At 35.1% G+C, this 25,014-nt stretch overlaps 1 protein-coding gene across 1 annotated transcript in view; it reads left to right on the forward strand.

Annotated features, from left to right (window-relative positions):
- The window catches only part of MTREX (Mtr4 exosome RNA helicase), a 110,086-nt gene that overhangs the window by 10,499 nt on the left and 74,573 nt on the right, over window positions 1-25,014 (forward strand). The window contains exons 2-13 of the mRNA XM_043590508.1: window positions 367-504; window positions 2,105-2,171; window positions 6,325-6,387; window positions 7,253-7,365; window positions 13,034-13,208; window positions 14,689-14,779; window positions 16,204-16,328; window positions 17,586-17,684; window positions 18,353-18,455; window positions 20,126-20,257; window positions 21,823-21,902; window positions 23,379-23,489. Coding sequence (XP_043446443.1) covers window positions 367-504; window positions 2,105-2,171; window positions 6,325-6,387; window positions 7,253-7,365; window positions 13,034-13,208; window positions 14,689-14,779; window positions 16,204-16,328; window positions 17,586-17,684; window positions 18,353-18,455; window positions 20,126-20,257; window positions 21,823-21,902; window positions 23,379-23,489 — 1,297 coding nt within the window. The remainder of the gene's footprint in view (window positions 1-366; window positions 505-2,104; window positions 2,172-6,324; window positions 6,388-7,252; window positions 7,366-13,033; window positions 13,209-14,688; window positions 14,780-16,203; window positions 16,329-17,585; window positions 17,685-18,352; window positions 18,456-20,125; window positions 20,258-21,822; window positions 21,903-23,378; window positions 23,490-25,014) is intronic.

Genomic DNA, 25,014 nt, shown 5'->3' on the forward strand with positions numbered 1-25,014 from the left:
TGAATCCAACCACAAAAAATATTCTCTAACTGTAATATTTTGGTAAAAGCAAAAGTATTAAATGTTTATTGAAGGTCCTCTTGTATGTAAATGTTTAACATTATTTTAATTCATGGTTTTTAAAAATATTAAGTTAGTGTGAGCTGTAAAATATTTTTAAAGCAAAACTTCCAAGAAACTTTGAAATATCAAAGAAGTGATATTCAGTTTTATTAGGGTATTCTGGGCTTTAGCCAGTTTTGATTTGTTTCATCTCCTTCCATGCCTTTTTCTGTTAATGACATATATAATACATGGAGTAATATTTTATGGAATCATCCTTAAAGTAAAAACTGCAGAACTGATTTTTAACCATTTACTTTTCAGGAAACGTTTTGATGGTAAATTACAATCGGAGTCAACTAATACTGCAAAAACCAAGAGAGATGCAGATTTTGAAGGCACAGATGAACCCATATTTGGAAAGAAGCCTAGGGTGGAAGAATCAATAAATGAAGATTTAAGGTAGTATTCCCATTGGCATAAATGTCAGTAACTCTTAAATGGTTGCGTGAAGTTTTGAAAATTACTTAAATGATGCTACTTTATGAAAGTGTTAAATTCAAGAAATGAAAAATATATTTTAGGTATATATTCATACAAAAATATAGAACATCTGTATAAGTTTGGGGAAATGGAAGACAACATAGAAGAGTCATCTTTTAATGTTTTAGAATCCAACTTGTGAGAAAGAATCGTGAAGCCTGATTTTTTTTTTTTTTTAATTTTTTTTTTCAACGTTTATTTATTTTTGGGACAGAGAGAGACAGAGCATGAACGGGGGAGGGGCAGAGAGAGAGGGAGACACAGAATTGGAAACAGGCTCCAGGCTCTGAGCCATCAGCCCAGAGCCCGACGCGGGGCTCGAACTCACAGACCGCGAGATCGTGACCTGGCTGAAGTCGGACGCTTAACCGACTGCGCCACCCAGGCGCCCCAGCCTGATTTTTTTTTTTAAGAAAAAAACCCCACATTTCCTTTATTTATTAATGTCAAAGAATAGGATGGAGCACAGAGAGTGGAATAAATGGAAAGAATAAAACTGACCCAATGGAAAAAGTAATTGAAAAGGAATGTTAAGAGGAATTAGATTTTTACTGTTACGTGTTGGAATAGAGTGGCTCTGAATCTCAAGACTGCTATCAGTGAGGGAGACCATGGATTTCTCTGACTGAAATAGCTGGTATTTCTCTTCTCTTTATAAAAGTTGGTGTCAGTTACTTAGGTTAACCTGTTTGTTATTGTGTGATGGATCTTCACAGCTTTACTTCTTTCTTCTTGTATGCCATATTTTGGCTTGGCACTACCATGAAGAATTTACTCTGAATTTTTTAAACTAGTTAGCTGTTGTGGTTAGCAGAAGTTACTACTGTAAATGGTGGTAGATGTGTCACTGAAATATTTCTGATACACCGTTTTCCAATGCTAGTGGAATAGGTTACAGTATAATAGTGGCAATTTAAAATCATTGTTGCTTATTATAGTAACCCTTGGGTTTTGTTCAAAGTATGATTGGTTATTGATTTAAATAAAAATCAAAAGTAAATAAGAATAATCTAGTATAAAAATACATCTATTTTTCTTTGTCCACAGTCATGTCCTTTCAGAATCTAAACAGAACCTAGACGAGTATAATTTAAGATTTTGAATAGGGAACACTTCTGTTAATTATAGCAATGTCTGTATTAAGCTAGTTTATTTTGTACTCTCTATCATGTGTAATGGTTTTTATAACGAGCTTCGTGTTTTGAAGTAGTGACAATGCTTTGGAAGGGGTACTTTTTTTTTAAATAGTTACTGGAATTCAGCTGACATAATTCTTTGAGTAATCCACTTGGCATCTGTTCTGTATTTGTAAAATAGATGTTAACTGATTTTGAATTCTCAGCCTATATTTGAATAATGTGAAAACTTTTTTGAATATTCTTAATAGCCAGATTTTTTCCAATTTGTAATACTCATAATTAGGCAGCGTCCTTTTCCTTAGCAATTCATACAGGAGGCTTATTATCTAATCATAGAAAAATAATGTATTTTAACACAGATTTAATACTTTTTTTTTAAGTTTGGCTGACTTGATGCCCAGAGTCAAGGTACAATCAGTTGAAACTGTTGAAGGGTGTACACATGAGGTAAGCACAAACAGTATATGGAAATTGGTGTTATAAATGGAAGTTTGCTTTGGACTATCTAATATGATCAGCAAACCATTTAGCCTCAGGGGCTTTGGAAACAATTACAGTTTCTGTAGGGTATATAGTCAGGTGGAAGGAGCTGGGGTTTTGTATCCTAACCTGAGCTAGTATCTTGAACAACACTTTATCTTGAACAGCACTTTATCTAACTACAGTCTTGGATAAATTTCTTAACCTTTTTTTTTTTTTAATGTTTGTTTATTTTTGAGAGACATAGAGACAGGGCACGAGGGGGGAGAGGCAGACACACAGAATCCGAAGTAGGCTGCAGGCTCTGAGCTGTCAGCACAGAGTCTGATATGGGGTTTGAACTCATGAACCGTGAGATCATGACCTGAGCCAAAGTTCGATGCTTAACCAACTGAACCACAAGGCGCCCCAAATTTCTTAACCTTTTTGACATTGTTTTTTAAAATTTTTAAATTTGGAATAATGTGTTGGTTGTGAAGATTATAGAAGAAAATTAGTGTAAGGTACCCAGCACAGAGTAGGTGTTCAATACCCATTCATCCCCTTACTCCTAAAGTCAAGTAACAGTGCCATTTTATAGGTCACATGCTTTTTCATGTCCTGCTCTGGTTACTGATACATTGCAATTTCATTATTCGCCACAAGGTGGTAACCACTGATAGCTTGTAGTACCCCTTTTAGAAGAATTTATAAATATAAGGGACTAAAAAACATTAAGAGAACTGTAACACTGTTTATACTAATAAAATCTTATTAAAAGTCTTTATTGAATAAGCAGAGTAATTCCGAATTAAAATGACTTTTGATAAACATTTATAACCTTATTTTTTTAAATACCTGTTTTTTAGCACTTGTTTCTGTGAGTTCCTTTGTATTCCTTTAGAATAGCACTTAGTTTGGAATTTGTAATACCCATTTGATCATTCATTACTTATGTTAGACCCTATTCATTGCTCTGGTATTAAAAAGATGAGGGGAGAGAGGCCACACAATTTGCTCTTAAGAGGTCACAAGTTCTTGCTGTCCTTCACAATTCTCCACAGTCCCTCCTTCTGTCACTTCTCAGTTTTTTTAGCAGCTAACTTTACCTTTTACTTCATTTAGAGGGTTGGGGCTATCAAATTGGAGTGTCCTCTGTTTATAACCTTCTTCACCAAGCCTGTTCACACCTGTCCTGTCCACTAAAAGGAAAAGGCAATGCTAAGGAGGCTTGTTCAGCTAGTGTTCTTGGTTGTAACTTGTCATGCTTTCACAATGACCTAGAAGCCTTCATTTTCCCTTGTTTCTAGAGTTGAGTCTCTTCTGTATTTGCCCTTCCCTATCAGCATGTGAATATTCAGAAGATTCTCTTATTCTAGGTTGCTTTTCAGCCACTATGTTGTTTTTTTCCCCCCTTTTGTGGTCATTCAATCAGTATATATCTTTAGAGTGCCAGGAACATTGTATTATTCACTAAGTATAAAGAAATAGAAGAGATGTGGTCCCTTACTTTTGAGAGTTGCTATTGAGTGCTCTGCTAGGAAAATCCCTGCTAGACTTTCTAACTTGCCATTCATTTTTATAAATACACTATAATTAGATTTCTTCTTTCTCCACTTCTTTCAAACTGTTGTCACAAGAATCACCAATGACTATTTAGTATGTCTGTTTGACTCTTGATCATTTTGCTGTTTTTTTATTTATCTGACTCCTTAGTCTCTCTTTCCTACCATTACACGTTAGTGTTACCCAGACTGTTCTCAGAGAATAAAAACAAAACCTTTTTGATTTTTATACATGTGAAACATAACCTATTATTCTTGCTGCTGTTAAATCTTACAGAAGCAGGGGCGCCTGGGTGGCGCAGTCGGTTAAGCGTCCGACTTCAGCCAGGTCACGATCTCGCGGTCCGTGAGTTCGAGCCCCGCGTCAGGCTCTAGGCTGATGGCTCAGAGCCTGGAGCCTGTTTCCGATTCTGTGTCTCCCTCTCTCTCTGCCCCTCCCCCATTCATGCTCTGTCTCTCTCTGTCCCAAAAATAAATAAACGTTGAAAAAAAATTAAAAAAAAAAAATAAATAAATCTTACAGAAGCTAAAATCCTAATTGCTTCACATTGATGTTCTTGGTTCATGTCATAGAAAGTACCAAAAGAGATGTGAGAGGGTCACTCAACTGATGAGATACAGCCATATAGGTTAATCATATCTTAATGGGGATCATAACATGATTTGGAGTCTAGGCTTCAGATTTTCAGATCCAGAAATTTGATTTTCTCAGTGTACCAACAGTTGTGCTTTCTTGGATAGACTCACTTTTGTCATATTCATAAGAGATGGAGGTATACAAAAACATGTCATTTCCTTAATTTAAAGCATAAGTAGTTGTCTCACTATCAAACTACCTGTAAATTTCTTAGAATCCTAATAAAGGGGAATATACAGTATTAAGGGAAAGACTAGTGAAAACTATTCTGTCCCCCAGAAATATTCATTCATTAATAAAAACACTTGATAAGTGTTTCTTAATGTATGCAGCATAAAATACCACATTCTTACTTATCTCACCTTTATAGATTCCATTTAGAATGTCACAGTCCTTCTAACACATTCGTTATACTGGGTATTACTATTCATTAGGTTTCATAATTTACTAAGTTTCACTATTTTAAATTACGATCAGAGTCTAGTTATTCATTTTTTAAATACAATCCACATTGTGGTTATATGTTTGACCCTGAGCAACAGGAGTTTGAATACAGATTTTTTTTTTTTTTTTTTTTAAGTAAGCTTCATGCCCAGTATGGAGTCCAACTTGGGGCTTGAATTCATGACCCTGAGATAAGAGTCAGATGCTTAACTGAGCCACCCAGGTGCCCCTAAATGTAGACTTTTTTTTTTTTTTTTGATAAAGACAATACTGTAAATATATATTCTCTTCCTTAGGGTTTTCTTAATTTCATTTTCTCTAGCTTACTTTATCATAAGAATACAGTATAAAATACATGTATATAATATGTGTTAATCAACTATATTACCAGTAAGGCTTCTGGTTAACAGTAGGCTACTGATAGTAAAGTTTTAGGGGAATCAGAAATTACACGTGGATTTTTGACTGCATGGGGGGGTGGGGGGGTTGTTGCCCCAAACCCCATGTTCACGGGTCACCTGTAATTGAGTTGGAAATTTACTGAAGATTTCTTAGTATTTCTAAGGTGGGTAATCTCATGTAATACTTGCTTATTTAGGTTTTGCTCTTATAAATTATTTCTAATTTTAGTGTGTACCTTATTTTGCCCCTGTGCATTATTTAAACACTAAATGGTTTAATTCTTAGGAATTTAGATACATTATGAACGGCTGCTCTCCAGATCTTTTTTTTTTTTTTTACACTTTTATTTCAGAGAGCGCGCGAGTGCCCACACAAGCTAGGGAGAGGGGCAAAGGTAGGGAGAGAGAGAATCCCAAGCAGGCTCTATGCACAGCATGAGCCTGATACAGGTTTCAGAGAGAGAGAGAGTGAGTACCCACACAAGCTAGGGAGAGGGGCAGAGAGAAGGAGAGAGAGAATCCCAAGCAGGTCTATGCACAGCATGAGCCTGACAGAGGTGTATCGATCCCACCACCCTGGGATCATGATCTGAGCTGGGTTAGGCACTCAGCCGACTGAGCCACCCAGTTTCCCCTGCTCTCCAGATCTTAACCTTTACTGGAGGAAAAGAAAGTTTCTGCTTTAGGAAATATGGAGTAGTATTTTATTCTGCATGGTTTTCTTTCATGTGGCAGCGTCCGTTTTTATGTCCACTTAGCTTTTTTGAGCATTCCTTAATATTAGGCAGTACATTACATGTGGAAAATACAAAGATAGCTAAGATAGGTCCTAGACCTTAATAAACACAATTTCTTTAGGGAAATGGACTTGAAGGGTTTTAATCCCCTTACCGTTAGATAAACATAAGTAGAGGTTTTTTGATTATTGTAGCTTTAGCATTTGTCTTGTTCTTAAAAGCAGTTATTTAATTTTACAGTGTCTAAGACTGTAGCAGACCCTATCACTTGTACTTTTCAAGCCAGCATTAATTATGGAATGTTGAATGTTAATCAGTTCTCGAATAGTAAGTTGGTGATTTTTGTTTTAACATTAGGTTGCACTTCCTGCAGATGAAGATTATTTACCACTTAAACCTCGAGTTGGAAAAGCTGCAAAGGTCTGTACTTTGGGCAATACAGTTTGTACAGTTTTGTGTCTCTTTTCTAAAAATCCTAAAGATAAATTCTTTCAAATGAGATTTTTATACATCCCAGTGTGTGTATACCAAGAAGAAGCTACCTGAAGTCAAATATAATGAGAACCAAATCAGTAAACTACCATGAAGAAAATCATGCATGATGTGATGAGATTTTTAAAAATGAAAGTAATGATTCTCCACATTCTTAAAGAATTTAATGAAAAATATGTCCATCTTTCTTTAGAAAAAAAGCATGTGTGCAATGTCATACATATAGTTTGAGAAGTTTAACAAGCTTTTAATGAAACTTAAACTCTAATGCTTATGTTAAATGGATTTTGAAGTACTGGTAGACCTTAAATGAAATTCAGATTTTCAGAGTCATTTTTCTCTAAATGAAAAACGGAGCATTTCTTCAAGTCTAGAATAGTAGATGTATTATTCTGCCTCTGCTGAGGGAACTTAAGTGAACTCGAGCAGAGTTCCCATCTGAATGGAAAGAATACCTATTTTAGGGGTTGCTGTAAAGGTTAATAATGTATGGAAAATGTGTTGCACAGTGCCTACCACAAAACATGTTGACAAATGGCAGTGTTACACTGTTATAACTAATATAACGTGTATGTTAGCATAGTAAATTGAAAGATAGCAGAATTAGCTTCTGTGCTGTTTAAAGGTGTTTTTTTAGTCTTCCTAATTTTCTCTGGTGGGTGGCATAATTTTTAAATAGAATCATAAAGAAGTGTTCCCAGAATGCTTCTGGGGGGGCTAGCATCTCTTGATTTTAAGTGTGTTCTGATATAGCTAGATATTTTCATGCCAATACTATTTTTTTCTTTTATAGGAATACCCGTTCATTCTTGATGCTTTTCAAAGAGAAGCCATTCAGTGTGTTGATAATAATCAGTCTGTTTTAGTATCTGCACATACATCAGCAGGAAAAACTGTATGCGCTGAGTGAGTAGCTTTCTATTTAAAGGAAATTTTAGGCCTGTTTATATTTGTTCCTATGCTGGTTTCTGATGTTATATTCTCTTGTTGGATTGACTCCTTTATTATTATATAATGTTCTTTTTTTATTTCTTATTATAGTCTTCGTTTTAAAGTCTATTTTGTCTGATCTGAGTGTGGTCTTCCCTGCTTAATTTTGGTTTCCATTTGCATGGAATATCCTTTTCCCGTTCCTTTACTTTCAGTCTTTGTGTGTCCTTATATCTGAAGCGAGTCTCTTTAGGCAGCATATAGCTGAGTTTTGTGGTTTTTATTCCATTCAGCTATTCTGTGTCTTTTTATTGGGGAATTTAGTCTATCTACATTTAAAGTAATGATAGATACGTACTTATTGCCATTTTATTGTTTTTTGGCTGTTTTGTGTTCCTCTGTTCCATTCTTGTTTTACTGTGTACTTTTTTTTTTTTTTCAACGTTTATTTATTTTTGGGACAGAGAGAGACAGAGCATGAATGGGGGAGGGGCAGAGAGAGAGGGAGACACAGAATCGGAAACAGACTCCAGGCTCTGAGCCATCAGCCCAGAGCCTGACGCGGGGCTCGAACTCACGGACCGCGAGATCGTGACCTGGCTGAAGTCGGACGCTTAACCGACTGCGCCACCCAGGCGCCCCTACTGTGTACTTTTTAAAAGAATTTTTGGAATAACTTTATTTTTTAATCTCACCCTTTACAAGTTTAAATTTTGGGGCTCCTGGGTGGCTCAGATGATGATTAAGCGTCTCACTGCAGCTCAGGTCATGATCTCCGGGTTCATGAGTTTGTACCCCGCATTGGGCTCCCTGCTGTGGAGTGGCTCCCACAGAGCCACTTCAGATCCTCTCTCCCCCTCTCTCTTCCCCTCCCCTGCTAGCATGCTCACTCGCTTGCTCTCTCTCTCCCTCAAAAATAAATAAAAACTAAGAAAAAAATTCTTTTTACTGTTTAAATTTTTTTGATTTTTGCAAGTAAAGGCAGTTTTACTTCTTTCTATTTTAAATACTTTTAATGTCTTGCCTTATTGAACTGACTAGCACAGCCTAGTACAATGTTGAATGGAAGAGATGAGAGAGGACATCCTTGCCTTGTTCCTGATATTAAGTCTTCATCAGCTTGTTGTTATCTATAGGTTTTTCTTAGATGCTTTTTATCATTTTAAGGAAGTTCACTTCTGAGTTTGCTTGTGTGTGTTTATATGCCTATAGAATATTTTGCTATTGTATTTTGTCCAATTTTTTTTCTGTTAATATAATGAATACATTAATTTTCAAATAATAAACCAGTCTGAGATAAACCACAAGGTTACGATACATACGCTTGTAATAAATAGCAGTATTGTGATTTATAAGATACATATTTAGTCATTTTGATGACCAAATACATGTTTCTTGTATGTATTTAGTCTTCATCCATGGTTCCTGGGTCAAGACTTGTAAAACCCTTGGAATTTCATGTGATAAGAGCAATAAAGGTCTTTTGTTACGTTTTAATGAGTTGACTTTGGATGGACTGGTTGCCAGGAGAACCAACTATGTGATCCCTGTAGAGTAGAGGGAAGAGGGCTGAGGGTTGAATCAGCCACTGACCAATGATTTAGTCGTGACTGTGATGTGAAGCTTCCATAAACCCAAAAGGACTCAGGTCAGTGAGGTTCCAGGTTGGTGAACATGTGCAGATGTTCTGGGAACAGATGTTCCAGAATAGTGTACACCTGGATAGGAAGGGCGTTGGGAGATCTTCATCCTTTCCCCATACCTTGCCCTGTGTATTTCTTCATCTGGTTGTTGTGTATCCTTTAATATAATGGCAAATATAATTAGTATATTTACTGAGCTCTGTGAACTGCTCCAGCAAATTAATCTGTACCAAGGAAGAAGTTGTTGGAACCCTCTATCTGAAATCACTTGGTCAAAAGCACAGGTATCTGGCCTGGAGCTTGCTACTGGCATCTTAAGTGGGGGCTGGAGGACAGTGTTAACTGAGCCCTTAATATGTAGAATCTGTTGCTATCTCTGGGGAGTGTCAGAATTTAGTTGAATTCTCAGACACCCTGCCAATGCCTGAGAATTGGTTGGTGGTGTGAGTGGGGGACCCTCTCCCATGTTTGAATTGGGTCTAGGAATCCCCCCCAAATTCGTGTTGGTAGATACATTATTGGATTAGATTTGCTTAAATTGTGGTAAGAATTTTTGCTTCTGTTCATGAAGGATGTTGGTCTGTAGTTTTATTGTAGTATCTTTTTTTGGTTTTGGTATCAGGGTAATGTTATCTGTTTTTTTTACAGATTAGTCTGCTAAACTGGTGCTGTCTGAACAGCATCATTTTTCTTCTTAAAGAAACACTTTTACATTTAATGGTAGCACAAATCTCTTGATGAAAAATTCTTTTAATTTTTTCTTTCTTTTGGTAAAGATTTTATTTTTAAGTAATCTCTCCATCCAACGTGGGGCTCAAACCCCCAACTGCAAGATACTAGAGTTTCATGGTCCTCCAACTGAGCCAACCAGGTGCCACTCTTCCACCTTTTGTATATCTAAAACATCTTTTACTTTGCCTTCATTTTTGACAGATACTTGCAGTCAATAAAGAATTCTAATTCCTTTAAGAGTACTTTTTGACTTGCATAGTTTATGACAGGAAATCCCTGTCATCCTTACCTTGTTCCTCTGCAGATAATGTATCGTTTTTTTCTTGGCTACTTTTAATTAAGATTTTATCTTTATCAGTGTTTTAAGCAGTTTATTTATTTTTAGAGAGAGAGAGAGGAGAGCATGAGCTCTGGGGAGAGGGGCAGATGGCGAGAGAGAATCATAAGCAGGCTCCTTGCTCAGCGCGGAGCCATGCTCCATCCCATGGCCCTGGGATCATGACCTAAGCAGAAATCAAAATTGGGCACTCAGCCCACTGACCCACCCAGTCACCCCTTAACCAATTTATAAGGAGGCTTGATGTAGTTTTTTTCATGTTTCTTGGACTTTGGGTTTGTTTTTCCATGTTGCCTCTGGCTTCTCTTCTTTAAGGTCTCTGATTACTATTACATTGGGCTACTTAAAGTTGCCTCATGATTCATTGATACTGTGTTCATTTTGGGCCTGTTCTAATGCTGTATCTTCCAATTCATTAATCTTTGCTTCTGCATTGTCTAATATGTCATTAATCCCATTCCATGTATTTTTATCTCGGATGTTGTTATTTGTTATTAGCTCAGATTTTCCTTGCTGGAAGTTTATTTTTATGTGTGGTGGTTTTTTTGTTTTTTGTTTTATTTCCCATTTGTCTTCTTACTACTTAACTTTTTTTAGCTTCTTGAACATATGGAATACTGTTTACAAACTGTTTAAATGTCTTTGTTACTGCTTTTTTCATTTGTGTTACTTCTAATCTGTTTTGATTGACTTTTCCCTGTGTTATAGGTCCATATTTTCCTCCTCCTGCATATTGTTTTGATGGAATGTTTCGCTGTTGTTAATTTTCATCACTGTCTTGGAGCAGTTTGATTATGATGTGACTTTACATAGTTCTTCTCATGTTTCTTGTGCTTGAGTTTGTGGGGCTTCTCAGATCTGTAGGTTTATTATAGTTTTCATCAAATTTGGGATAATTTCAGCAATTTTTTATTTCAAACATTCCCCATCCTCCTTTTTCCTTGGGATCTTCACTTAAACTTGTATCATGCCACTTTAAGTTGTCTCACAGCCCACTTACACTCTGTTTATTATTATTTTGTTTTTTGGAGTTTATTCTGTGTTTTTCACTTTGGACAGCTTTTCTTGTTAGGTCTTCAAGTTTATTCATCTTTTTTTCCGCCATGTCTAATCTGATATTAATTCTATCCAGTGTATTTCAAATCAGACAATGGATTTTTCATCTCTACAAGTTTGATTTGGGTCTTTTAATTTTTTCCATTGTTTTTTTCTTACTGCTTTGTCTTTGTCATTCAGTTTGATAATGTTTCTAGGTGTGATTCTTTTTCATTTTTCCTGCTTGGGTTTATTGTATATGTCACATCTGTAGATTAATATTTTTCTGTTTAAAACAAATTTAGGAAGTTTCTCACTGTTATTTTTTCACATAGTTTTTTCTTCTTCCTCACTTTGAATCTTCCACTGGGACACTGAGGTTGTTTCTTTTCCTTTCTTTAGATTTGATAATTTTTGTTGATCTATCTTCATATTTACTGATACTTTGTTCTGTCATCTCAAATCTGCTCTTGAACCCATGTAGTGAATTCTTCATTTCAGTTATTATACTTTTCACCTGTAGGGTTTTCATTTATGTATAAGTATAAACACAATATCTCTCTGTTCAGATGGCCTGTTTATTGAATAATTACCCTCTATTTCCTTTAATTCTTAGAATATGGCTTCCTTTCATTTTTTGGACTGGTTTCTGATAGCTGCTTTGAAGTCTGTGTCTGCTAAGTCCAATATCTGGGCCCACTGAGAATTAGTTTCTCATGACTGCTTTTTTCCCTAGGGATGGATCACACTTCCCTGTTTCTTTTATCTTCTAATGTTTTGTTCGAAAGTGGACATTTTAGATAATATATTGTAGCATCTCTATATCCTTTTTTCTTTCATATCTTTCTCAAAGTTTGTGTTTGATCATGTTTGGATAGCTTTTAATTTTTTGTTTATTTAACTATTTGAGAAATATGGTTATATGGTTGTGATATTATTATTTCCTCAAATAGGTTATAAGCCTTTTGTGGGCCAGACTGTGTTTTGTTTTTGTTTTTGTTTTTTTAATTTTTTATGTTTATTTATTTTTGAGAGAGAGAAACAGAGCATGAATGGGGGAGGGTCAGAGAGAGAGGGAGACATAGAATCCAAAGCAGGCTCCAGGCTCTGAGCACAAGCTCTGAGCCTCAGCACAGAGCCCGATGCGGGGCTCGAACCCACAGACCGTGAGATCATGACCTGAGCCGAGGTCGGACGCTCAATCGACTGAGCCACCCAGGCGCCCCCAGACTGTGTTTTAAACAAGAAGACTCTACCACAATGCTAACTTTAGTCATCATGGTCTATATTTAAGTACTTAATTAAATTTTCTTTAGAAAACCAAAACTACTTTATTGCATTTTGTTAATAGCTATGGAGGAACTTTTCCATAATTAGACCTACCATAATTCCAAGGCAAGGACTGATTTGATATCTATTACATGTGGGAATGAATACATATGGATGAACTTATTTTTGAAACTCTAAAGAGCAGAGCTCATTTTCCAATGTTCAGTAATTGTTTATGCTCTATATGTGTATAAACAGACAGGCAGAGGCTCTCAACTTTTGGAGGCTCATTTATAGAACCAAAAGTGTTTTACTTGGAAGAAATAGGGTAACCATTAGTAATCTTTTGGTATTAATAATTAATTTGCATTAACTCCAAGAGACAAGAGTTAAAATTAAGTATTCTTGTTTGGTTAGACCACTACATTTCAGATTTATTATAATAATTATTATTTTAATAGGTTGTTAGTAGTGATTAGAACAAGATACTCATGTTCTGCCAAGTCCATTGAAAATAAGTAATTAGGGGAAGTTGTGACAATTTATATATTAACAGAATTTTTAAATTACATACTTTAAAGAAAAGGTTTTGTAAATACTTGATTCTTATTTGCTTTCCCATTTCTAGGTATGCCATTGCATTGGCCTTAAGGGAAAAACAGCGTGTAATATTCACCAGCCCAATTAAGGCTCTGAGTAACCAGAAATACCGAGAAATGTATGAAGAGTTTCAAGATGTTGGTTTGATGACTGGAGATGTTACTATTAATCCTACAGCATCTTGTCTTGTTATGACCACAGAGGTAATTTATATGGTGCCTCATCCAGTCTTTCCTTTTAAATTTAATTAATGTATTTATTCACTGAGAACACCTAATGAGTTTTACTTGCTCTATATAAACAAAATGTAATGCTTTATTTTCTGAGATTTACTTGACAGGGAAAAAAGTTCATCTTAAAGGTCTATTTTTAGTAATTACATAAATTTAGTTGTAAATTTTAATATTTCTATTATTTGTCATATGATACAGATTTTTTCCCCAAATATTTTTATTTTTAATTAAAAAACGTTATTTTTTGAGAGAGAGTACACTCGCAAGCAGAGGAGGGGCGGAGAGAGAGGGAGGGAGAAAATCAAGCCAGCTCCACACTCAGCACAGAGCCAGTAGTGTGGCTTGATCTCACAAACGTGAGATCATGACCTGAGCTGTAATCAAGAGGCAGACACTGAACTGACTGAGCTCCCCGGGTAGCCCCGTCAATTTGTTTTCATGTCACTGACAATAAGTCTTTAAAAATATTTGGTGAGGGGCACCTGGGTGGCTCATTCGGTTAAGCCTCAAGACTCTTGATTTCGGTTCAGGTTATGATCTCATTGTTTGTGAGGTCCAACCCCTCATGGGGTTCTGTGCTGACAGTGAGGATCTGCTTAGGAGTCTCTCTCTGCCTCTCCCCCGCTCTTACCTGTGTGTGCGCTCTCTCTCAAAAAATAAACGTTAAAAAAAAAAGAAAATAGAGTTTTGTATACATAGTTTCATATAAGTAGTGGCTTTTCCTTCCACTTTTTATTTTTGTATCTTAGTGTTAATACAAATACATAAATAAGTTCTTTTAAAATGCCCAGTTTAGTTTCCTCCCATAATAGCAGTTAAGTTTTACTTAAAACCTATGTTTTAATACAATCAGTTTTGAATACAATCTTATATCTTATGTTTTGAATACAATCAGTTATCTTTGCTGTACCAAGTACTTTCATACGTACTTGATTTATATCCCTGCATTTTATAAGGACATGGTACAACAGAGTGTAAATTAGCTTCTGGTCTGCAGAGTCAACCAAAAACATTGCTCACTTTTCATTTTGGTTCCCAAAGTAAGTTTCCATTCTCAAAACTTTTTCCCATGTGTGGAAGATTTTCTTTAACTCAAAAATCAGGATACTGGTTGCCAGAGAGCATCCATGTTGTGAGATGAAGTAGAAAAAAATCAGTAAACAGCATAAGGTACCATGTGTTGGATAGAAGGTAATTTTAAGTTACTCTCATGCTACATAGTGTGGATCTTGTGATGAGTGTTGTATGTACAATGAAGTGGCTTTACTAACTATTGAAAAGCCATTTATTTTGGTTTTATGAGAGAAGGAATATTATTTGATTTATGAAATGTATTTAAGATGTAATCTCCTAAAATTATTATAATACTAATATTAAAAAAGCATTTCTAAAATTTCTTGTTAGAAAGAACTTGTGTCACAATTTTGTGAAATCATTTATATTTTTTTAGATTTTGAGAAGTATGCTGTACAGAGGTTCTGAAGTTATGCGAGAAGTTGCTTGGGTCATATTTGATGAAATTCATTACATGAGAGATTCAGGTATATTCTGCCATGTTGTTGAGATGTGTGCCATGTATTTTCCTTAAGAAGGGCATTAGGAATTTTGAAGAGCTAGTTAAATTGCTTTGAATTTTCATGTGGCTAGAGTTCTAATAGATTTTCCACTACATTGTGAGAAACATGATACAATACTTCAGATAGGATCTCATTTAACTTTAGTTTCTTAAATAGTAATCAGGTAAGAAAAAATGCAAATTCATACAAAACAATTGGAATTAAAACTAGTTTGTTTTTAATTGAGAATGCTCCAAAATAACTGTTAAAGAATTTTTAAAACTTTTAGCCTACAGAGTTAACTTTCTTGATTTTTTGTTACTAGTTTTTAAAAACTCAGAAATGCATGTTTATGGTAAAAAAAAAATACTAAGGATTATGAAATAAAAATGAGAAAAAATTATAATTATCCCTTTACTTGAACTATTACACTATTGTAAGGACTAGTAGGTATACTTGGACTTTTGAGTGGAGCTGGGAGGGCTAATGGTTACTTTTAAAAGTTAAATATTTAGTATGTACACAATTAAAGTAAAATTCAGTTTTTATTTAAACTAAAATACTGAGTTAACCTGTATTTGTAGTGCAAGTAACAAATTCATAAAAGTAAGTTTTGAATAGGTCTGTTTTGGTTTTAAAATTCTGAATCCTGGGGGTGCCTGGGTGGCTCAGTCAGTTGAGTGACTGACTTCAGCTCAGGTCATGATCTCATAGTCCGTGAGTTTGAGCCCTGCGTTGGGCTCTGTGGTGACAACTCAGAGCCTAGAGTCTGCTTCCAATTCTGTGTCTCCCTCTCTTTCTGCCCCTTCCCTGCTTACTCTGTCTGTCTGTCTCTGAAAAATAATAAACATTAAAAAAAAATTTTTTTTAATAAAATTCTGAATCCTGTATTGATACATTTATTTTAGAGGAAAATTCTCATGCTGATTTTTTTTCCATTTAAATAAAAACTGACATGATTTTACTGCTTATTAAATCTTTCATATCTAGAGATCATGAGGGTAATTTGGATGAAAGTTGCCTTAGAGTAAAGTAACAGTGTGTCTTTGAAATTTGTTGCTGTATAACTTTTCTAAAAGTTATTAACTTTGTTTTCTCAAAATGAAATGGAAATACTGTTTCCATTGTCATGGGACTCTTATGCTGTGTGAGAAGGTTCAGTCTGGAGCTACTCCAGAGGCTGTAATTGTAGAGTACATTGTGCTTTTAGTGATTTAGTCTCCCACTTTTCTACTGGGTAAATTCACGGTAAGAACCATAGTAGTTTTCAGTAGGGATTTGTAGCTAAAAATATTTGTGTAAAGTGGTCTGCATTTCTAATTAATGAACTTGGGATAAGATAATTTTAGATTACTTACCAATAAAGTGACTCTGAATTCCAAGGTATATTTGTTTTTTTTTTTTTTCAGAGCGTGGTGTTGTATGGGAAGAAACTATTATTTTGCTTCCTGACAATGTCCACTATGTCTTTCTTTCGGCTACTATTCCAAATGCCCGACAGTTTGCTGAATGGATTTGCCATTTACATAAACAGGTATTTTCTTTGTTTTTTGAAGTCTTCTATAATTAAAATGTTAAGTTGTGATTGCTATCTTATATACTTTGTTCTTGATACCGCCCTAGAATTAAGAAAACCTTTTAATGTGAAATTACTTTTCAAGTCAAGCAAGCTCATCAGAATCAACTGACTAGCTTTTTACAAGTGTGTATTTTTTTTTAAGTTTATTTATTTATTTTGAGAGAGACAGAGCATGAGTGGGGGAGGGGCAGAGAGAGATGGGAAGGTGGGGAGAGAGAATCCCAAGCAGGCTCTGCGCTGTCAGCACGGAGCCCAGCGCAGGGCTCAAACTCACAAAACCGTGATACCATGACCTGAGCTGAAACCAAGAGTTGGAAGCTTAACCAGCTGGGCCACCCAGGTGCCCCTTAAATTTGTATTTCTGAGTGCCATCTTAAACTCAATGTATTAGCATCTCCCGGAGTAGGGTCTTGGGGGCTCTGACTTTTAAAAGCTGCCAAGTTGATCCTGGTGGTCTGCCAGGTTTAGAAACTAATGCATTTATTCATAGAGTGAGCCCTCTGAGAAGAGAATTTCCTCTAAGACCTCAGTACCAGGAAAAAGCTGGGCATTTCCTGAGCATGTGATATGATTTTTCTGTGAACACAGTCACATGTTTTCCTTTTGCTTTTGTGGTCCAACTTTTGCAGCAGTATAGGGCCTTATGGCAAACATTTTTTTATGTGTACTAAATTTATTCTTGGTTTTGTTTTCCTGCCCTCATTTTTCCTTTGTACCAATATTCTTACAAAGTATTATCTGTTCATAAGGTCTCTAATTGTGTTTTTCTAACACCTATGTTGCTTCTGTACAGTAGAAACCTAGTGGATCTTCAACCTGCTGATTTAGTAAAGCTTTGAAAACTCACTTTGGGTCAGAAAAGTCCCATTTACCTCAGGGAGCTTTCTGTTTCACCATACCACTGCAGTGTAGTAACAGGCGTCTTCTTTAATTTTAGTATCACAAGTCTAGGGTATGAATCCAAGGTCTTTATTGAAACTCAAATCATATATCTGGCCCTAATTAGGGTATTGATAAAATTGAATAGATGGTAATGTCATTTGAGAGCTGATTTTTCTCTTGCCTTGTTTTAAAAATTTTTAGTTTTTCTCTTTTTGGGATGTTGAATTCAAAAGTGTATTTCCCCAAGGTCTTTTACTTAGATCAAATACACAGTATTATTTTGAAGAAATTAAATATTATATGCCTAATTGTTTTTCATTGTTTTTACAGCCTTGTCATGTAATTTACACAGATTATCGGCCTACACCACTGCAGCACTACATTTTTCCAGCAGGGGGAGATGGCCTGCACCTTGTGGTTGATGAAAATGTAAGGGAGTAATGGTGATTCTTTATCTGTAGTGTCAGGGTAGAACTTCATTTTTTCTTTCTTAAGTAGTTTTATAGTCCAGAATTGTTGGGTTTGTGTGTACTTGTATTTCAAAAATTATATTTAAGACTTGTGTTTGGTTCTCTGTTTCTCTTGTACATGAATTAAGATTTTTCTTTCCCAGTATTTTAAAATGCCTGGAGAATAGGGACTTAGGATGTGTTTCAGATATGTTTTGTTTTGCTTTACCCCCTTTTAATACCTCTTTATCACCTTTTATTGTACCTTACGCACAACTTTATTTTGTATTTTTTGTTTTACAATTTTTTTAATGTTTATTTTTGAGAAAGCACGCCTCTGAGCAGGAGAGGGGCAGAGAGGGAGAACGTGAATCCCAAGCAGGCTCCAGGGTCATTGCCCACAGGGGGCTCATCTCATGACAGTGAGATCATGACCTGAGCTGAAATCAAGGGTCAGATGCTTAACTGAGTGAGTGAGTGAGCCACCCAGTGTCCCTGTACAGCATGTTTTAACTCTTTTAGTGACCTTTGTTATCATTATCGTATTAAATTATTTTTATTTTGAGGAAGGTTTGTTTGGAGTTATGAAAAATGTTTGGATTTTGGTTAAATCTTATTGAAGTAATGTAGAAAAATATTTGATTCCAGGGTGACTTCAGAGAAGATAATTTTAATACTGCAATGCAAGTACTTCGAGATGCTGGTGATTTGGCAAAAGGAGATCAGAAGGGGCGAAAAGGAGGAACAAAAGGTAATTTGAAATTTTGTTAACTTTTTTCCCTCAGGAAGCTATATAAAGATCTAGATAGTAAATGATAAAATTGGATAAAGGTTCATTTCTTTTTCCTATATGACATTAACATACTATACATTTCATCCATTAAAATGTACAATTTAATGGTTACTGGTATATTAACAGAATTATGCAATCATTAACGTAGTTTTTTTTATTGAGATATAATTCATATACCATAAAAATCACCTTTTTTAAGTGTACAACTCAGTGTATTTTAGTATATTCACAAACTTGTGCAATTACTATCTAATTCCAGAACATTTTCATTAACTCAGAAGGAAACCCTGTATCCATTAGCAAGTATTCCTCATTTTTCCTCACCTCTTCCCGCACCCCTCGGCCTTAGGCAGTCCCTAATCTACCTTCTATTTCTTTTTTCCTTTTTGAACATTTCATATAACTAGAATCACAATTTGTGTGTTTTTTTTGCAGCTTCTTCTTTCACTTAGCTTGTTTTCAAGGTTCATTCATTCTATAGCATATGTCAGTACTTCATTCCTTTTACAGTCAAACGACATTTCATTATATGAATATGCCACATTTTATTTATTTGTTATCAGTTGTTGAATATTTGGGTTTTTTCTCTTTATCGCTTATTGTGAATAGTGCTGTAAATATTTGTGTTCTGTAAGTTTTTATGTAAGCATAGGTTTTCTTTTCTCATTGAGCATATACCTAGCAGTGGAATTGTTGAGTCATATGGTATTTCATATGTTTAAATTTTTGAATAACTGCTAGATTATTTTCCAAAGTGGCAGCTCCATTTTACATGCCCATCAGAAGGGTCTGAAGTTTCTATTTCCTCCACATCCCTGCTAGTATTTACTGTAATCTATGTGAATATAGTCATCCTAACGGAATAAAGTGGTATCTGAGGGTGGTTTTGATTTACATTTGTCTCATGGCTAATGTGGTGTTCATTTATCTCTTCATGTGCCTATTGGCTATTTGTATATCTTATTTGGAGAAATATTCAAAATCTTTTGCCAATTTAAAAATGAAATTGTCTTGTTGTTGAGCTATAAGGATTCTTTGTATACTCTGGATAGTAGACCCTTATCTATATTTTCCCATTCTGTGGTAATGTGGTCTTGTCACTTTTTGTTGGTGTCTTTTGGGGCCCCTGGGTGGCTCAGTTGGTTAAGCGTCTGACTTTTGATTTCCACTTAGGTCATAATCTCATGGTTTGTGAGTTTGAACCCCACATCGGGCTCCACACTGACCTTGTGGAGCCTGCTTGGGATTCATTCTCTCTCTCCCTCTCCCTCTCCCTCTCCCTCTCCCTCTCCCTCTCCCTCTCCCTCTCCCTCCCTCTCCCTCTCTCTCCCTCTTTCTCCCTCTCTCTCCCTCTCTTTCTCTTTCTCTTTCTCCTCTCTCTCCTTGCTCTCTTTCCCTCTGCCCTTCCCCTCCCCCCTTCAAAACAATGTTTTTAATTTTGATGAAATCCAGCTTATGTTTTTTTTTCTTTTGTTATATATCATACCTAAGAGTGCTTTGCCTAATATCATATCTTGGAGATTTACTTCTATATAGTTTTTAAGAATTTTATAGTTCTGTATTTTATGTTTAGGTCTATAATCCATTTGGAGGTAATTTTTACATATGTTTATATACTCTTTTTGCAGGACCATCAAATGTGTTCAAGATTGTGAAGATGATTATGGAAAGAAATTTTCAACCTGTAATTATTTTCAGCTTTAGTAAGAAGGATTGTGAAGCCTATGCTCTTCAGATGACCAAATTAGATTTTAACACAGGTACTATGTAATTTCAGCATAGTTTTAATGTTACGTGTAAATGAGTGTATATCTGTTTCTAGTAAGAAGATCAATATGTTGTGATTAATCTATTGTGTATTGCTAGGATATGCAGTTCCCCCTATAGTCACAGTAACAAGTACTCATTACCTTTGTAAAATCTTTAAAAAGACTTTGTTTTATTCTTTCCTTCCTTTCCTTTCTTTTGTTTTCTTTTACTGCGAGGTTTAAAGTACATTGCTCTGTGTAAAATCCAAAGACTCTTACTGAAAAATACTAGAATTATATTCCCTTATACTTCATTGCCATAAGCTCCTTTGCCTTGGAGATTTTCTGTGTGACTATGTAAGGTTAGGTTTCTTGGTCAGATCACTTTCTATATAGAAAGTGCTGTGGTTTCGGGGTGCCTGGTTGGCTCATTTGGTTAAGTGTCCAGCTTCCGCTCATGTCATGATCTCACAGTTCATGGGTTAGAGCCCCACGTTGGGCTCTGTGCTGACAGCTCAGAGCCTGGAGCCTGCTTCGGATTCTGTTCTGTCTCTTTCTTTGCCCCTCCCCGCTCACACTCTGTCTTCTCTCTGTCTCTCAAAAATGAATAAACATTAAAAAAGAAAACAAAGTATTGTGCTTCATTCTTCTGGAAATCCAAACCAGGAAGGCTTGACCTTTACTTAACCGTGGTATAATCTTTTGAATAAAGTAGTTACTTGTATTTAATTAATAAATTATTCCCACATATTATCTATAAACGTAACTCAAAGTCACACAGCTAGGTAGTAGCACAGCCTATCCAAAAATTCAGCATACTGAATACCAGCCCATTTATTATTCATTTCATCCTTTTACATATGTAATCTTGTATTGTGAGGAGTGAATAATATCCTCAGTCATCCAAAATCAAATGTCATTTGTATTGCTTTCATTACCAAGGCACAGAACTAAACCCCTGCATTTTAGGGCTTTTTTTTTACTTATCCATAAGCAAAGTGATAATAACAGATAACCCATATAAACTCCTAAAGTTAGTAATATTTTATTTTTTAATGGAGAAATTGCTCTGCTTAGAGATGTTTTCTTTTAACTGCTAATGCTGAATTTGCTTAATGTCGCAGGGTCATATATTTAATTGAGCAAATATATATTGGCTTCCTATTATTTAGTAGATGCTATATGCAAAGGCAGTATGAAGGTTAAGAGCATATGCTTTGGAATTGCTCCTCTAACAGTTAATAGCAGTTTCCATCATTTGGAGTTAGTCTCATTTTCCTCAGTAGTGGATAATAATAATCCCCGTGATCTATAATTGTTAGTCTTAAATATTGGATATATGGCACTTAGTGTAGTTTTTGTTATTTTTATAAGATAGTACTTTTATTCATGGATAAATTCTATTAGATATATTTTGAAGGGCAGTGAATTTTATTAAATGGTAATTTTTATCCATTTTCCCTTTTGACTGCCTTAAATACTCTTTTATTCTTTATAGATTTTTATTCTTTGCAGTGTGTGAGGTTTGGTATCGCTGATTCATTTAGATATTTATGTACCTTTGAATTTTTTCTTAGATGAAGAAAAGAAGATGGTTGAAGAAGTATTCAGTAATGCCATTGACTGCTTGTCTGATGAAGATAAAAAACTCCCTCAGGTATGATTTAGTGTCCCTAGGTGTGGGTATTAAGTGTGGTAGGGTACTTTCACTTTGCATTTCTTGGTTTTGTTACTATATATTGCACTGTTTATGCACTGCTTTAAATATGTTGTGTTGTACCCAGAAATAATACCTTGATTTTATTTTACACTTCTGAAAAGATGACAAAAGGAAAGATTTGCTGCCTAAGGGAACTAAAAACTAGCATGGTCTGGAAATTACTGCTTCAGTTCCTAATACTACAGAATTATTAGTGCTAGTTTTAAGTCACTAAATTTCTTTATTTAGAGAGAGAGAGGGAGGGAGGGAGAGAGCAAGTGCCTGTGCAAGGGGGAGGGGCAGAGAGAGAGAGAGAGAATCCCAGGCAGGCTCTGCATTGTCAGCAAGGAGCCTGACACAAGCCTTAAACTCAGGAACCAGGAGATGATGACCTAAGCTTGAAGATCAAGAGTAGGACACAACTGACTGAGCCACCCATGTACCCCAAGTCACTAAATTTCTTAATTCATAGGACTACCAAACAAAACACCTAATGAAAATCATGTGTTTAGCAAGGAATTTAATGTCTACTCTGCTTTTAATCCAGTGGCTTCTCTTTTGACTATTGGAAATGCCTGGAATTTCTAAAATCTACTTATGACTAGGTGCCCCTCTCAGAGGTTCTGGTTTCATTGGTCTGGTGTGTGTTGTGGTTGTTAGAATCTCAGAAGCTCTTCAGGTGATTCTAATGTGCATCCAAACCTGAGAACTCCTGTAGTATGACCTGATATATGAAAATTTTGTTTTGTGAAAAGAAAGTTCAGAGGTCAGTCATACTCTGCTTATAAATGATTGCTCTGATATATAAGGGATTTATGGTAAAACTGCAGTAGGATGTTTAAAATAGTATTTAACGTAAAAGATGTTCTTGTAATTTCTCTTCCAACCTGAATTACTAGTATTTGAGGGCTGAGCTATGTCTTGATACATTTTTGTTACCTTAGCATAGTTCTAATAGTAGACATGTAATGCCATTTGTTAAAGTGCTAATGAGGATGAATTCTTCAGTAATTCAATTGTTTTTAGGTGAAGTACATATTTATATTGAGTATGCCTTGTGTTTATTTATTTTTAGTAGGAGCTGGCTATTATTTTTTTAAGTTTATTTTGTGCAGATATAAATGTCCTTATGACTTAGTTTTTGGGGACAAGGTGAAGTGATGCTGGAAAATTTGAATGAGGTAGCAGTGCATATATGAATTTTATTTAAAATAAATCATTCACATTAAGGAAAGCTAGGACAGAATTATGTTGAGTTTTGAGTTTAATAATCTGGGAATATGGGTTTAGTTTTGGCTTTTATTCTGAAAAGGTTATATAACATTTCTTTGAACAGCCTTCTTTATTGATCACACATTTTTCTTACTTCGGTTTAACATTTTTGATGTCTCTTTTCTGTACATTATTGAAAAATAAACATTGTTCCAAACATAGGTCGAACATGTACTTCCTCTTTTGAAGCGGGGAATTGGTATTCACCATGGTGGCTTACTTCCTATTTTGAAAGAAACTATAGAAATTCTCTTTTCTGAAGGATTGATAAAGGTATGATTTTATTTTTATTTATTATGCCTTAGAATTGTGTCATATGGACAGTTTGAAAATTATTATTATTTTTAAGTAGGCTCCACACCCAACATGGGGCTTGGACTCACGACCCTGAGATTGAGCTGCTTGCTCAATTGACTGAGCCAACCAGGTGTCCCAACAGTTTGAGAATTATTTAGAACACTGTTTCTAGGCAGCTTTACATATATGTGCATACATATGAATGTATAAAATATGTAAAAAATGTTTAAAAGTAAATATTTACATATATATGTTTTTAAACTAGGTCCTGTGGAATGACTTAAATACTGAAGTTGATTTTTATATGTAGTGTTATACTTCATTCAGGTTTATAGGTAAAATTTTATTGGTTTTTCTTGCTATTATTCAAGTAAGAAATGGTAACACTATACAGTGTGGGGTTTTTCAGAAGGTGCTATTTAATTATCAAATGGAATTGATTCTTAGTGGACTCCTTTCTATATACAGATTAAAACAATTAGAAAAGACAGGAGAGTTGCTGGTAGACTTACAAAAGAGTTTTTCAGGATATGCTATTTTAAACTGCAGGGAGTCTAACTTAATTTTAAAGGTTATGTTGATGTTTGTACCCAAAAATAAGGTGTTAAAAATGGGAAACAAATTCAAAATGTAGTCATAAACCTGCATATGACTCATAAGTTATTTTATGTTTAATGTTCAGGTTAGAATTTTAAAAATCAGAGTTCTGAGAATCTCAGCACTAAGTAGAACATTTAAAAAGTTAGTCACATTTAAGAACATAACTTAGGAATTTTAGATAAAAAATTGGTTACTATTTATATACCTGGGTCCTGGTAAGGCCGTGTTGATGTTCTTTTGTTGATTATTGTTGAGGCTTATTTTAAAGAATCTTTTCTTAAAAATTTAAGTGATATTTGGTGGTGGTAAAAGTCAAATAGAACGATTGCAAATAAAGCAAAAAATGGAAGACCATATTCCCCTTCACTTCTCAGGAATACCCATTAACATACATACAAATAATACAGGACTTTAATTTTATTTCTTTATTTTGAGAGGGAAACAGTGCGAGAGAAAGAGAGAGAGAGGAAGAGGGAGGAAGCACTAGTGGGGGAGGAAGAGAAAGGGAGAGAGAATTCTAAGGAGGCTCCTCATTGTCAGTTCAGAGGCTGATGCGGGGCTCGAATTCACAAATCATGAGATCACGAACTCAGCCAAAATGAGGAGTCATTTGACTGAGTCACCCAGACACCTGATGACTTAAATTTTAGACAAAATTTATACTACCCGTGTTATTAGATTTTGTCATATGCATAGCTTTTCATTCTTTTTAACAAGTGAATGGCATTCTTTTGAGTTGATGAAATAAGATTTTTTAATTTTCATTTCTATTGGTGAAAATTTAGATTAATAATACTTCAGTGAATTTACTTGTATGTATACATCTTTGTGTGCTTAAACCATACAGTTTTTTGTGTGGTCCAGTTTTTGTTGGTAAAGTCTTAAAAGTGAACTTAGCCAG

This window comes from Prionailurus bengalensis, chromosome A1 (assembly GCF_016509475.1).
Source record: "Prionailurus bengalensis isolate Pbe53 chromosome A1, Fcat_Pben_1.1_paternal_pri, whole genome shotgun sequence".
Lineage (NCBI taxonomy): Eukaryota > Metazoa > Chordata > Mammalia > Carnivora > Felidae > Prionailurus > Prionailurus bengalensis.